Source organism: Rutidosis leptorrhynchoides, chromosome 1 (genome assembly GCF_046630445.1).
Source record: "Rutidosis leptorrhynchoides isolate AG116_Rl617_1_P2 chromosome 1, CSIRO_AGI_Rlap_v1, whole genome shotgun sequence".
Taxonomy (NCBI): domain Eukaryota; kingdom Viridiplantae; phylum Streptophyta; class Magnoliopsida; order Asterales; family Asteraceae; genus Rutidosis; species Rutidosis leptorrhynchoides.
In genome coordinates, this window is record NC_092333.1 from 214,690,536 (window position 1) to 214,707,365 (window position 16,830).

General features: G+C 32.7%; 1 protein-coding gene across 1 annotated transcript; it reads left to right on the forward strand.

Annotated features, from left to right (window-relative positions):
* The first annotated feature begins 15,945 nt into the window (after positions 1-15,945).
* Positions 15,946-16,830, forward strand: LOC139894452 (uncharacterized mitochondrial protein AtMg00810-like). The gene has a single exon (XM_071877754.1). It carries the CDS (start codon positions 15,946-15,948, stop codon positions 16,828-16,830), a length of 885 nt encoding a protein of 294 aa, XP_071733855.1.

Below are 16,830 nucleotides of genomic sequence, written 5' to 3' on the forward strand. Positions count from 1 at the left end.
AAGTTTTATTAATTTACGGATGGGATATACCTAAACCTTGCTACAACACTATAGGCAGTGTACCTAATCGTAGAGTAGTGTAGTTTTTAGTAAGTCCGGTTCGTTCCACAGGGAGCTGGTGATACTTACTATATTTTTAACTATATTTATACAAAATATATATAATTATATAAGTAGTAATATTATTATAAAAGGGGGGTTTTACCGTTTAATGACCGGTTTGTCGATTCTATATTTTAAGCGTAAAGATAAATGATGATAATTAAAGTGCGTAAAATAATGACAATAAATAAAATGACAGTAAATAAAATTGCGAGTAATAAAATGACAGTAAATAAAGATACGATGAGAAATATAATAAAAGAATTATGCTTATTTAAACTTCCGTAATCATGATGTTTGACGTATTGATTTTAATTTATTACCATGGGTTAATTGTCCTTTGTCCTGGTTTATTTGATACGTCTATCTGGTTTTTGTCCATAATAGTCCATCGGTCATAAATATAAAGTGCGAGTATCCTCGTCAAATTACCCTTATACCCGAAGTCAAATATTCCAACTGATTAAGGATTTAAACTGTGACGCAGCTATCACTTCTGTCAACAATTACACCAGTTATCACTGTATGTAATCCACCCCTGTTTTAATTAGTTTATGAATATTAATTCATCCACTTGATCAGAATGAATAATCAATTACCCAACCCAATTGATTAATTAAATGATTATAACAGATTCCATATGAACGTCACTAAATAGGACAACCATAATCATTATTAATTATTAGGTTAATTAATTTGAAGATAGGTTCGACAGACTCCAATGAGTTGTCACTCAATTAGACAATACCCCCCATCTATTAATAGTCAATAGTTCAATTTCCACAAGTGTCGGTCTTTTGCCCAAACCTTAATTATGGTCCAAAGTTCAATAACCCCTTCTTAATATTTTAGCCCAACATCACGATTACTTCGGCTCAAATAAGCATAATAATAACTTAGTTACGATACATTAATTTAAAAAGGAAGAACATAGCTTACAGTGGTGATTAATCGCGTAGCGTTACACGGGCAGAGTTTCGACTTTAAAACCCGTAAAATATTTCTTACAATAACCCAATTATTATTAAACTTAAATTAAACTTAATATTATAAATATAAATATATATATTCTTACAGAGGGAAAGAAAGAAAAATGAAGTGAAGGTCTTCTTTTTCATTACTACGTGAATTCCATTTTATAGGCAAATGTTGATTTGAAATTTTCACTTATGACCCCTTAACTATGCTCAATTAACAACTTTTTATTATTTATTATTATTTTTATTATGAATTATTTAAATATTATATTATATTCTTGTGCATAGTTGACTTGTACTTTCAGCTCCGTTGCGTCGAGCGTTGATAGTTGGATCGGGTACCGATTCCGGATTTTCGAACGTCCTTTCGTATAATTTAATATCTTGTACTTTGCATTTTGTAACTTGTACTCTTGTCATTTTTAGACGTTTCTCATCAATAAATTGAACCTTTTGAATTGTATCTTGTACATTTGAGCTTTTTGGACGTTTTGGTCTTTCAAATCTTCGTTTTTGTCTTTAAATCTTCATTTTCGAGCGATTTGCGTCTTTCGTCTTCGCACTTATTTATTTAACTATTACTACTAAAAATAAGGAAATTACATTTAAAAACTTTACATATTGGAACGATATTGCTACTAAATATATGTTCATTTGGAGCACTATCAAATATCCCCACACTTGAACGTTGCTTGTCCTCAAGCAATACAGAACTTGAAATAAAAACATACATGAATCACTTTTTTATTCATCACACTTTGTACATCAGTGATTTTGATATGGTGGTATAAACAATGATAGTAACGATAGAACCATGGTTAAAGGTGGGTGTGTCATCCACAGTTGCCTCGGGTTTAGGTCAACGACACTTGCAATCAAATAGCCGATTTACTTTCGGTTTCCAAAGCAAAGTGCACATTTGAAAGGTGGTTTACAGTCCCACATGACTATGAAAATGTAGATCCTTAAGGAAATTGGATCTTTATGAAAACATTTGATCTTTTTGAAAATTTAATCTAGCTTTTACCCTAGATAAGTTTTCCGGAATAACCCTTCACCGGTGTTTGCAAAATATTTTTTTGTGGGTTGTGTGGGTTTCAGATTTGAAAATTTTAGCTCAACACTTGTGGTTTTGTGTTACCCACTTGCTAACCTTGTATTAGGAAAGCAACACGTCCAGTTTACTTGTCCCGTATATTACCTTTCGGCAAACTACCGTCCGGTTGTAAAGGAAAGCGATGAACAAGAAACTGTTAAGGCAATGTCTAATGACAAGCATATGATTATGGTCTTAAAACGTGTCGGATGCTAGTACTATCCTTTGTAGGAGCAATAGTAAAGATCATCCTATGATTTTTCGGTCTGGCACAAGGTCCTGTCTCCGACCATGCTATGCAACCACCGTTCTTACGGTTGACACCCGATTTGGTTCAGGTGACCTAATGAATTTCAATGAATTCTCAGGATTTTACGTTCAATGGTAATGAACGTATTGAAAATAGGTTTTCAGAAAACAAATCGGTTTTATTTTTGATCAAAATATTTTCTCGTTCAAGCTCGAGTTTAGATATCATTGAATTCCATGAGTTTGTAATTCTCAATCTTTAAGGTCAATCTCAAGGATTGAGTAATATCAGTCTTAAAAGCTGATTTTTAATCTTTAAGGAGATTATCCTTTCTGGGGATTTGATTCATTAGTCTTATCAAGCTAATTTGCACGGTGCCCCCCCATTATGCGAGATAAATCCTTCTCATGGTTAGGATAAATCTGACCACATGGCGACCCTGTTTGATGCTGAGGTCCGTGGATTTCCTGCTGATTTTAGAGATGACTTTTCTAGATTTTTCGTCAACCTACAGCTGGTCTGGACGACAACTTCTTGACCTAAATCAAGAAGCGCGTGTCTTTTTCGGAAGACTTTACTTCCTTTTAATGATGGAATTGATTCATCGTGTAGATCCATCTTTCTTTAAAATATATTACAGTAAACCGGGTAAAACTGATTAGTATCGTCCAAAGCAAAAGTACCTGCAATAACTTTACAGAAACATGTGATAGATAGTTTTTAATTGAATAACTTGGTACATTCTCCCCACACTTAGTTTCTTTCTTTGCCTTTTTATTCTCCTTTATTCCATTTTAAATGAATTCAAGCGTTTTAGGTTGTTTCTCAATTTATGCCCTTTCCGAGGTAACGATAATTTCGGTATTAACACCTAGTTTTCACCGTTCATAAATATGTATAAACATAATTTTGACTTCATTTAATTGAAAATTTTTCAAATTTTCACAAAATTTGGCAAATAAACCAAGTGCAAACCCGAAAGAATTTATAACCCTTCCCCACACTTGAGATCTTGCAATGCCCTCATTTACAAGAAATCAGTAAAAATTTAAATTCATGAGGGTGATTAGTGTATAAAAATGATTAAAAATACCGAGTTTGCAAACATATTGTTGTTATTTCACATTTGATATTTTGTTTCTTGTCGTCAAAATTAGTACCTTTTTCTGAACTTAATGACAGTCTTTGAAAGTGCGTTATTTTACCCTGTTTTGTATATAACATAAAATACAAACATACATAATTTTGAAGTTGGGTATATTACCCCACGTTCAAAAATTTATAAAATCTAATATATTTTTTTGGCATACTTTAAATCAATTAAATTAAAAATAATGATAACAAAATTTCTCGTCCCGCCCTCGGTTAAAGTAATTTCGGTTCAACTACCTAATCTTCAACTCACGACGAATTTTAGAAATAATTTTTTTACTTAATGAAATAAAGTAAATTTTGTTTTTAAATTCACACAAAACTTAAATTTAAAAAGCATATTAATTTCATATAAAACCTACAAAATAAAAAAAAATCAGAATGGGGGAAGAAAACTAGTTCTTTAGTGTCTGCTAGCGGAAAAAGACCAATCGAATTCCATTCTCGGAACTACACGAGAACAGAACAACTAACTCCAAACAGCATTTTCTTTTTAGAATATTTGAATCTCCTCACACTTAGGTAGATGTGGTGTCGAAATTGTGATTAACTTCATCGTCAATTTCTCTTGGACCATAATCAACTTGCATATCTGTGACTTTTGCTTTAAGCCAGTGACCAGCTTTTTCCGTAATATCCACAAATTCAACTAGCTTCGCCTTTTCTTTAGGCGACAGATTGGATACTAACCGGTTATATAACTTAAAGTTTCCCTTACTTTTAGCATCAATAACCCGTTTAAAAAGTTTCTTCATTGAACTGTTAATAACGGGGTTATTTAATTTCGTATCAACTATGGGGTTCTTTATTATCAAGTCATCATTAGGTGTTACTTCATTTTCCCCACACTTAGGCGTTCTATTATTGTTAAGCATTACCGTTGGAGTTGGTAAAACAACATGGTTCTTACCAATCATTTTTGTCGGTTCAACGGTTTTGGTTTGTGGATATTTAGACTGTCGAATCATAAAGGTGATCGATTTCTCATCATTACTAAGTGTCATTCTACCCTTTCTTACATCAAATAACGCCCCGGTGGATGCTAAGAATGGTCGACCTAAAATTAGAGGAACGTTTGAGTCCTCTTCTATGTCAATGACAATGAATTCGACTAGAAAGGTTAAATTACCTACTTGAACGGGTAGGTTGTCAGCAATTCTAACTGGGTGCTTAATGGTTTGATCAAGGAGTCGAACACTCATATCCGTTGGAGTTAACTCACCTACACCTAATCTCTTATATAATGAAAGAGGCATAACACTCACACTTGAACCTAAATCTGCTAGTGCATCATACATGACACAGTCACTAAGTAGACAAGGAACAATAAATTCACCCGGATCACCTACCCTAGGTGGAGGATTTGGTGGAACTGTCTTCACCGGGTTTACTTCTACTGTTTTTGTTTCTTGCACTTTTTTATTCTTCTTCTTCTTCTTTCCAGAGGTATCACAAACTTTATTACCTATTACTTGCTCATACTCAACTCCTTTTCTTGGAAACGGGATGGGTGGTCTGTATGGTGCCACCACTGGCTTTACATTCTCGGGTGGTGGTGGTGGTGTAACTTCTTCATTGTTACTTACATCTAAAACTTTCCCATCTTCTGGTATTGGTTTTTCAGAATTTGTTGATATCATGTTAACATTTTCATTCCGAGGATTTACTTCATTATTACTCGGTAGCTTTCCTTGTTCCCTTTCACTCATCAATCTAACAAGAGTACCTACTTGTTTTTCTAGATTCAAAATGGAAGCTTGTTGAGTTCTAAATGACTGATCAAACCTCTCATTCGTTTGGGTTTGAGTTTCAATAAATTGTGTTTGAGATTCAACTAGCTTAAATACCACTTCTTCCAGATTTGACTTCTTCTCGTCGGTTTGTTGTGGTGGTTTATACAAGCCAGGTCTTTGTTGATTGAAAGTGTTGTTTTGAGTTGGTTGGTTATTCGGACCTTGTTGGTTATACGAGTTATTGTCGGGTCCTTTTGGATTGTAAAGAATGTTTTGATTTCGATTGAAGTTTGGCCTTGGCGGTTGATAATTATTCTGATAACTATTTTCCAGCCTTTGGTTCATGTAGACAACATTCTCACGTTGTTCCATCGTTTGTTCAATGTGACTGTCTTTCATTAAGTGTGGTCCACCGCATTGCTCACAATTGATTCGTATTGCGTGAATATCTTTATTCATCTTTTTCATTCGTCTCTCGAAAGCATCTATTTTTGCGGAAACGGAATCAAAGTTATGGCTAGAATCGTCTCTAGCCGCTTTAGATGAGAGATATATATCTTTCTCTTGGTGCCACTCATGAGAGTGGGAGGCTGTGTTATCAATAATTTTGTAAGCTTCAGTTGCGGTTTTCTTCATAATGGAACCACCAGCTGTTATGTCGATGTCTTTTCGTGTAGCAACGTTGACACCTTAGTAGAATATTTGTACTATTTGATAAGTGTCTAAACCGTGTTGAGGACATCCTCTCAACAACTTTCCAAATCTTGTCCACGCCTCATATAGAGTTTCATTTGACTTTTGTGTGAACGTAACAATTTCTCCTTGAAGTCTCACGGCTTTAGATGCCGGAAAGAATTTTTGAAGAAATTTCTCAACTAAAACATCCCATGTGTCAATCGTTCCTTCAGGTAATGATTCTAACCAATCTTTGGCTTCTCCCTTTAAAGTCCATGGGAACAACATAAGATAAATAGTTTCATCCTCAACTTCTCGGATTTTAAAGAGATTACAAATCCGATTAAAAGTTCGAAGATGTTCGTTTGGATCTTCTTTTGTTGTACCACCAAATTGGCACTGATTGGTGATCATGTGTAGGATTTGTCCTTTGATTTCAAAATCTGATGCTCTAACATCTGGCTGAATAATGGCGTGACCTTGGCCCGTGCGTGTGGCTCTCATTCGGTCTTCCATACTTAGAGGTTCCAGATTTTCCATAATTGAATTTGTTGAATACGAATCACTAGAAGATTCTGATTTAATGGTTTGTGGTTCAGGAGGAATGATTAGTGGTTCTGGATCTTGGAATTGTCCCTGAATATTCTCCGGATTCTCAATTGTGAGGTCGGGTTCAAAAGATGGATTATCGGAAATTTGAGTTGGAGTTCTTGGTCGACTAGATGATGATTCTAAAGAAAAATCAACGGCGATAATATTGGCTAGATGTCTTGATCGAGTTACAGGTAGTGAATGTATGAAAGATGGTGAACGTTTTGCTCGGTGCATTCACAGAATATCCTATTAGTTATAAAAATAGAAAAACTTATATAAGTTGTCCAATTAATAGACTTTTCTGATTTTGCCCACGTTTCGAATAGCCAAAAGATGCAGCAGAGGGGCAGGATTCGTTTGGTCTCAATATAATTGAGGACTGTTTGGCTCCAATAACCCGGTCCACGTACAAATCCAACTATTACTACGAACCAGAAAATTTTGATGTCTATCAATTTAACCACTTAAAATAAATTTTCGTAATTTTAAGAAATTTAGATAAGAAGTAGAATAAAAATCTTATCCTAAAACTAGAATAGCGAGAAATAAGAAAGAAAAAGATTGCGCGTCGAAAAAGGTCGAAAAATAGGCGTCGAAAAATAAAAATAAGAAAGTAGCGCGAAAAACGGCGTCGCAAAATTCTAAAGCACATAAATCTTAGTCTAAGGAATAAGCACTTAAGGGATTTTACGGCAAACCTAAAAATTCTAGAAATAAAAATAACTATGGCAAAACTAAACTTAATACTAAAAATTGTAACTAGAGTCTAAAAATCTAAAGGTAATAAAAAAAAAAAAAAAACTTTTTTTTTTAATTTTTTTTTTTATATTTCGTTTTTTAAGGATTTTAAATTTTTTTTTTTTTTTTAAAAAAAAATTTTTATATAAATTTTTTTTTAAAACTTTTTTTTTTTTTAAATTTGTTTTTAAAAAAAACGATTTTTTTTTACAATTTTTTTTTTAAAACGAATTTTTTTTTTCTTTAAAAAAAACGATTTTTTTTTTACACAAATTTTTTTTTTTTTTTTTTTAAAACGAAATTTTTTTTTCTTAAAAAAAACGATTTTTTTTTTTTTTTTAAAAACGATTTTTTTTACAAATTAATAATTTTTTTATAATTATAATTTTTTTTCAAAACTTTTTTTTTAATTCATTTACTATTCATGAATAGTAAATGAAAATAAATTAATTAATTTACTATTCACATGAAAGCGACATGATAGAAATTATTAATTATAAGTTACATAATATACCCCTGAAGTATTTAATAAATACGACTTTTTAAAACTTTACGTATCAAATTTGATTCTAAAATATTATTATATTATTATATTTTATTTCAATATTATTATATTATTATATTCTATTTCAATATTATTATAATTAAAAATATAGCGTTTTAGCGCTCCCCGCAGCGGCGCCAAAAACTTGATGTGTTGCACGTGGTGTACGAAAATACTATTATTTTTAATACAAAATACTACAAAATATGACACAAGTTTTATTAATTTACGGATGGGATATACCTAAACCTTGCTACAACACTATAGGCAGTGTACCTAATCGTAGAGTAGTGTAGTTTTTACTAAGTCCGGTTCGTTCCACAGGGAGCTGGTGATACTTACTATATTTTTAACTATATTTATACAAAATATATATAATTATATAAGTAGTAATATTATTATAAAAGGGGGGTTTTACCGTTTAATGACCGGTTTGTCGATTCTATATTTTAAGCGTAAAGATAAATGACGATAATTAAAGTGCGTAAAATAATGACAATAAATAAAATGACAGTAAATAAAATTGCGAGTAATAAAATGACAGTAAATAAAGATACGATGAGAAATATAATAAAAGAATTATGCTTATTTAAACTTCCGTAATCATGATGTTTGACGTATTGATTTTAATTTATTACCATGGGTTAATTGTCCTTTGTCCTGGTTTATTTGATACGTCTATCTGGTTTTTGTCCATAATAGTCCATCGGTCATAAATATAAAGTGCGAGTATCCTCGTCAAATTACCCTTATACCCGAAGTCAAATATTCCAACTGATTAAGGATTTAAACTGTGACGCAGCTATCACTTCTGTCAACAATTACACCAGTTATCACTGTATGTAATCCACCCCTGTTTTAATTAGTTTATGAATATTAATTCATCCACTTGATCAGAATGAATAATCAATTACCCAACCCAATTGATTAATTAAATGATTATAACAGATTCCATATGAACGTCACTAAATAGGACAACCATAATCATTATTAATTATTAGGTTAATTAATTTGAAGATAGGTTCGACAGACTCCAATGAGTTGTCACTCAATTAGACAATACCCCCCATCTATTAATAGTCAATAGTTCAATTTCCACAAGTGTCGGTCTTTTGCCCAAACCTTAATTATGGTCCAAAGTTCAATAACCCCTTCTTAATATTTTAGCCCAACATCACGATTACTTCGGCTCAAATAAGCATAATAATAACTTAGTTACGATACATTAATTTAAAAAGGAAGAACATAGCTTACAGTGGTGATTAATCGCGTAGCGTTACACGGGCAGAGTTTCGACTTTAAAACCCGTAAAATATTTCTTACAATAACCCAATTATTATTAAACTTAAATTAAACTTAATATTATAAATATAAATATATATATTCTTACAGAGGGAAAGAAAGAAAAATGAAGTGAAGGTCTTCTTTTTCATTACTACGTGAATTTCATTTTATAGGCAAATGTTGATTTGAAATTTTCACTTATGCCCCCTTAACTATGCTCAATTAACAACTTTTTATTATTTATTATTATTCTTATTATGAATTATTTAAATATTATATTATATTCTTGTGCATAGTTGACTTGTACTTTCAGCTCCGTTGCGTCGAGCGTTGATAGTTGGCTCGGGTACCGATTCCGGATTTTCGAACGTCCTTTCGTATAATTTAATATCTTGTACTTTGCATTTTGTAACTTGTACTCTTGTCATTTTTAGACGTTTCTCATCAATAAATTGAACCTTTTGAATTGTATCTTGTACATTTGAGCTTTTTGGACGTTTTGGTCTTTCAAATCTTCGTTTTTGTCTTTAAATCTTCATTTTCGAGCGATTTGCGTCTTTCGTCTTCGCACTTATTTATTTAACTATTACTACTAAAAATAAGGAAATTACATTTAAAAACTTTACATATTGGAACGATATTGCTACTAAATATATGTTCATTTGGAGCACTATCACTACGCCTACTTAAATTTCGGGACGAAATTTCTTTTAAGGAGTAGGTAATGTAACATCCCGCCTTTTTCCATTTACTTTTCCGTTATACTAATTTAAACTCCGTTATATGTTTATAACATCTCCCATTGATACGCGTTTTAAATTATCTCGTTTAGGTAATTCACGCACCCGATTCAAATTAGAGGGACTAAACTTGCCAAGAGGCCAAAGATTTGACTAGGTCAACTAGTCAAACCTTCAACCTCCTCCTCTCATTTCAACATCTCCATCTTTCTTCTACTCCCTTTTTCTCTCAAGAACACCAACAAGAATTCATCATCTAAATTCGGATTAGGAAGCTAGCAACAAAACAAATTACAAATTCGTGATCCTTGCATCTTCCTCTTCGATTCCATACCGATTTCATTACATTTGGGTAACTTCCTAAAATCACTAGATTTTGTGTTCTTTATGTTTTTAACTTATAAAAGTGTTAATTAGTGTCTATGGCTCAAGTCTAACATGATTATATGATTTATATGCTCGATCTCGTTGTTTTAGTGTAACTAGCATGAACTTGAATTTTGGTGTGTTGTTCTTGAATTTTGGATGATCATATGTTGTTAGATGTTAAAAATTCATGTTCTAATTGTGTTCCTAGTATCACTAGCTTCAATTTGATGTGTAGGTTGCTTTAGAAAAGTTCATGAACTTGATTTATGATTTTGGTGAATTTGGGTTAGGGTTTGATGAACTTGAAATGGACTTTTGATGCATTGAATGCCATGGATTATTGTTGGTAAGTGTTTAGTTTGATTGTATGCTTGATTACCTTCTAAACGGCATATCATTGATGTAAATTGGTTGCCCGAATCATTGAATTGCATTTATGAACTTGTATGCGATTAATGTTGAGCATTAGATGCGGTTTTGGTTGTTATAATAGGTAGATTGATTGGTGAAATGTGTTTAGTTGTCTTCCTCGTCAAATTACCATCCCAACGGTATAAAATACTTGACTTGATTGTTTGCGGATCATAAATTGTGTTTATTTGGTTTTTGGTTCGTGTACTTAGAAGCTTACTGCATCAGACTGGAATACCAATCTGGACGCCGTCCAGACCCTTGGACGCCGTCCCAGATTTCAAAGCTGGACGCCGTCCAGATATTTGGACGCCGTCCCAGCCTTCAAAGCTGGACGCCGTCCAGACAATCTGGACGCCGTCCAGATACACTGACAGACTTTGTCTCCGTTGGTCATTTTACGAAAAATGTTTGCCATGCTATGGACCTCCGATTCACATGTAACTTGTTCTAACATGCTCATATATGATTAAAAACCTCAGAAAAATAGTTCGGGACCCGACCCGAACGTGTTGACTTTTTCGTTGACTTTGACCCGACCAAGTTGGCTTTTAATCAAATTTAACCAAATGTTTGTGCAATTGTTCTAACATGCTTTTATACTTGTACCTTGCATGAAACATGACAATTTGATTCACATGCTATTATGATCGAGTCTTAACGAGCCATAGGACTAATTGAACATCTTTGACCAATCGTGACTATCGTTATTGATACAACCTATTTGTTTAGGTCAAGACTATCATTGTTCTTTGCACACGTTTACTTGTTGAAGTACTTTACTACTCGTACACTCAAGGTGAGATTATAGTCCCACTTTTACTCTTTGAAACTTACATTTGGGATGAGAAAGCATAAACGTTCCTTTTTAACTAAGTGAACACAAGTACAGGAAAACAAACATTCTACATACGAGTTTGAACAAAAATCCTCAATTCGATTATCATTAGTTACACTTGCCGGGTGTAAGCGAGAACTTATGTTATATGGCCATATGGGTTTGACAAACCCTCATTCAAACGGTTCGCTACCGTTTACGAATGAAATGTATTTTCGAGAAACAGTGTATGTTCTAACACTATTGTGATGGGGTTCTATGGAAGGAATGTTAAGCATTGATAATTGGGTGCTCGTGAAACAAACTTTTTGAATGTATTACTATTATCTCATTGTTGCAAATCTTGTGGTTCACTTGTACTTACTTACTTAAACCTATGATTTCACCAACATTTTCGTTGACAGATTTCTATGTTTTTCTCAGGTCCTTGAACGATACATGATACATGCTTCCGCTCATTATTTTGATACTTGCATTGGATGTCGAGTATATATGCATACATGGAGCGTCTTTTGGCTACTTTTAAATTGTGTCGCATAAGTTTCATTTGTACTTATAACTTTGTAACGTAACTTGTGGTGGAACTATTCTCGTAAACTTTGAACAATCTTTACATTTGAAATGAATGCGACATATCTTTTGGTCAAACGTTGTTTTAAAGATTTATGACCACGTAACGGGACCTAAGTAGACGGCGCCGTCAATGACGATTTTGTCGGGTCGCTACACTAAACTCTGAAACTTTCGAATTTAAAATAGGAATATTTTTGAAGTAGTGTTGGGAACTGAAGCATGAACTAGTATAATATAATGACACTTGATCAACGTGATTATATTACAGTAAGTCATGCTGAGTTTCTAAATGGAACGTGATGATTCACAGATTATAACGTCATCATGTTCTATGTTACACGACTCTTGTATTCTCTTTAACCTCTAAAAAATCAAGAAAATATTTCTTGATGATTCGGCCTTATCCGAGGTATTCTAGTAATTTGACAAGTCAAGATCTTGCCATTACAATTTCCTTCTTAGAACATTAACAATGTTCATTCCGAAATTCATATATGCGAATTCTGGACCATTACAAGCGGTGCTTAATCGCAAGAAGAAGAAACGAAAGGACAAAACTCCGAAATAGAAATTGGGGGTATAAATCGCAGCAAATAAAAGAGAGTATTAATTGGGGATGACAATGATTATAGAAGACAGAAGCAGGGACATCGAAATATAAGGGAAGATATAAAACCCAACAACAACCCAGAAATTATAAACCGTATATATCGATGCATATAGCAATATAAAGACACGGGAGAACAAAAAACACTATAAAACCAAGAGTATAGTAGAAGTAAATAGATTCTTCCGGAGGTAGATGAAAAAGAAGAACGACGGATATGAAAGTGAGGAGTATATCGAGAATCAGCACTGGATGAAGCATATTGACGAATAATTTTAAAGTAAGAATTGAGGGAGAAAGAATAGAAGGTGTGAATTAAAAGGAAACGAAGGAGGTGGATTTATAGTGAAATATCCGACAGAAAAATCGAGATGAATCATCGCATCAAATCGAAGAGGATCATAATTTCCTTAATCATCGAAGAATCAAATCCTATATAGATTACAAAGATTTTCTTTAATCCGGAGATCAACCGTGATGACGTCAAAAGATAAGACGAATCCCTATTTTCTCATTTCACTCTTTTACGATAGCTTCACTCATACGTTTCGAGTAATCGAATTATTTTATCCATATTTCTCAATCATGATAAAACCCTATGAATCAACTTATATTCGTCATAATAACATTCTTATTGTTAGCCATGACGACCTCGATCAAATTTCGGGACGAAATTTCTTTAACGGGTAGGTACTGTGACGACCCGAAAATTTCCGACCAAATTTAAACTTAACCTTTATATGTTTCCGACACGATAAGCAGAATTTGTAATGTTGAATCTCAAAAAGTTTGGAACTACATTCATGTAATCAATTACCCTTTGACCGTGTTCGACGATTCACGAACAATTATGAGTATATAGATATGTATATATAATATATAATATTAACTGAAAACATTAACAAAGTATTAGATATATGATACTTTACATGAACGTATTTGTTTCGATATATTTATCGACAGAATTAAGAGATAATATCAAATGATTGAATTATCAGATACATTATGATATGATTAAGGGCCTATGTTATGAGGTCCACTGTGATTTAAGAAATCTATTCTTTTTGACAACATTCGGAAAATGGTAAAGTGATTTATAAATAAGAACAAATGTGTCAATTAACGGGAACTAGACAAGGGTTAGTGGAAATTCCTGTTTAATTTCCAAGGCATGTTTTATAATATTTTCCTCGTGACCTTGATAAGATAACTATATTAACTTTCATTTTATTTAATATGAAAATAAGAACGTGGAGTGTAAATAACTTAGATGTTGGATATCGACAAGTTAAGTAACTCGACATTTTTCATTAAGATGATTTCATACGTTTATTTAACCTTTGGACTTTATCCCATGCTTCACCAACAGACTGTAATTTAAAAACTTGAAACCTATTATGAATATATATAATTCTACTTTTCTAAAATGTTTTGTGGTATAACGATTTCCATTATTTTAACCTTTTAACAAAATGATTCTTAAATATATTTAGTTTTGGAAAACAAAATTATCATATTTATTTGATTTAGTTTCAAAAGTACAAAAAAACGTTTTCAGTTTAAAAAGAACTTTATTATTAAAACGCATATATCTTTTATAAATATCTAGAACCACTTTTGACAACTCATTACTTAACCAGTATGATAAAGATAACGATATTTATATTTTATTTTATTAAATATATATAACGATTTAAATTAATATTATATATATTTATACGCGTATTATACGTATATAGTTTTATACTTTTACTATACTTTAACTTTACCTTTACTTTACTTTTATTTTACTTTAACTTTAATAATTTATACTTTAATAATTCACTTTAATAATTCATACTTTAATAATTCACTTTAATAATTCATACTTTAATAATTCACTTTAATAATTCACTTTAATAATTCATACTTTAATAATTCACTTTAATAATTCACTTTAATAATTCATACTTTAATAATTCAAAAATCTATTATAAATAGAATTCAATAGGTTTCATTATTTCATAGAAACTTGAAAATATATTTCTCTAAACTCTCTCAATTGAATTACATATATATATATATATATATATATATATATATATATATATATATATATATATATATATATATATATATATATATATATTATATATATATATATATATATATATATATTTTTGTATTATTTCAAGATATTATTAGTATACATAAAATACTACGACGGAGTTATACTCGGACGATTTCAAAATAAGTTTTCAAACGGGATAGAGCTAAGGAAATTATGGGTTATAGCTATGGAGGTTATGGGTATTGATCGAGGGTATTGCTCGTGAGGTCAACCTAACGTTTATCATTTTCAGTGCCGTCATATACATAATTGCTACGAAATACAGTATTGTGAGTTTCATTTGCTCCCTTTTTAATTGTTTTTGCAATATATATTTTTGGGCTGAGAATACATGCGCTGTTTTATAAATGTTTTACGAAGTAGGCACAAGTACTAAAACTAATTCTATGTGGGTTTAAACCAGAAATATACCCTTAGCTTGGTAACATTAAACTACTTGTCTATGTACGGTAGGCGCGAATCCTAAAGATAGATCTATTGGGCCTGACAAACCCCATCCTGACTATGGGATGCTTTAGTACTTCGAGGTTATTTTAAACACACCTGATCTGGTGTACTTCAGAGGGTAAAACATGAATGTTAAGGCTTGTTACCGGGTGCTTACAACTTATAGAATACTTTTAAACACTTGCGAGTGTACGGATATTTATGGAAACTGGAATCTTGTGGTCTATTACTATTACGGAAATGATTGATTATGATAAACTAATGAACTCACCAACCTTTTGGTTGACACTTTAAAGCATGTTTATTCTCAGGTATTAAAGAAATCTTCCGCTGTGCATTAGCTCATTTTAATGATATTACCTGGAGTCATTCATGACATACTTTGAAAGACGTTGCATTCGAGTCGTTGAGTTCATAAGATTAATATTAAGTCAATTATAGTTGGATGTAATATGAAATGGTATGCATGCCGTCAATTTTTGATGTAAAGAAAGTTTGTTTTTTAAAAACGAATGCAATGTTTGTAAAACGTATCATATAGAGGTCAAATACCTCGCGATGTAATCAACTATTGTGAATCGTTTATAATGTATATGAACGGGTCCTTTCACTTATCTACTTTTATACGTTGATGACATTATCTTAGTTACCTCCTCAGTTTCACTTCGGTGCAAACTCTTGGAACTTTTGAGAAAGGAATTTGCAATGAAAGACTTAGGTCCATTGAACTCCTTTTTAGGCATATCTATTTCTCGTACACCTCAGGGACTTTTTCTCACACAAAAGGCGTACGCTCAGGATATAATCGCTCGCGCGGGTATGGTGTTTTGTAACCCATGTGCAACCCCAGTAGATACTCTAGGTAAACAAAGTGCCAACCTCGGGGATCCTTACTCGAAACCCACTCTATATCGCAGCTTAGCGAGTGCTTTACAATATCTTACCTTCACTCGCCCCGACATATCCTATGCGGTTCAACAAATATGCTTACACATGCATGCTCCTCATACATCACATGTAGATGCTTTAAAACGTATAATCAGATACATCAAGGGCACTATTTCCATGGGTCTCCATATCAGCCCTTCCTCTTCGTGGGATTTAGTATCATTCACTGACGCTGACTGGGCTGGATGTCCGGACACTAGACGATCTACTTCGGGTTATTGTGTATATCTCGGGGATAATCTCCTATCTTGGCCATCGAAAAGGCAGCCTATTGTGTCTCGATCTAGCGCGGAAGCTGAATATAGAGGTGTCGCTAATGTCGTGGCTGAAGTTTGCTGGTTACGTAACTTGTTACTTGAATTACATTGTCCACTTCGCAAGACCACGCTAGTATTCTGTGACAATCTCAGTGCCATCTACTTATCCGGAAATCCAGTACAACATCAACGCACTAAACACATTGAACTTGATATTCATTTTGTAAGAGAAAAGGTTGCTAAAGGTCAAGTTCGAGTATTACATGTCCCTACCAGGTTTCAAATAGCAGACATATTCACCAAGGGATTACCAAGGGTTCTCTTTGAAGAGTTTAGATCCAGCCTTTGCGTTCGTCCTCCGAACGCTTCGACTGAGGGGGCGTAA

Bases quoted from the DNA above. Each gene is read 5' to 3' on its own strand.
- LOC139894452 (XM_071877754.1), top strand. From the start codon at position 15,946: ATGAAAGACTTAGGTCCATTGAACTCCTTTTTAGGCATATCTATTTCT.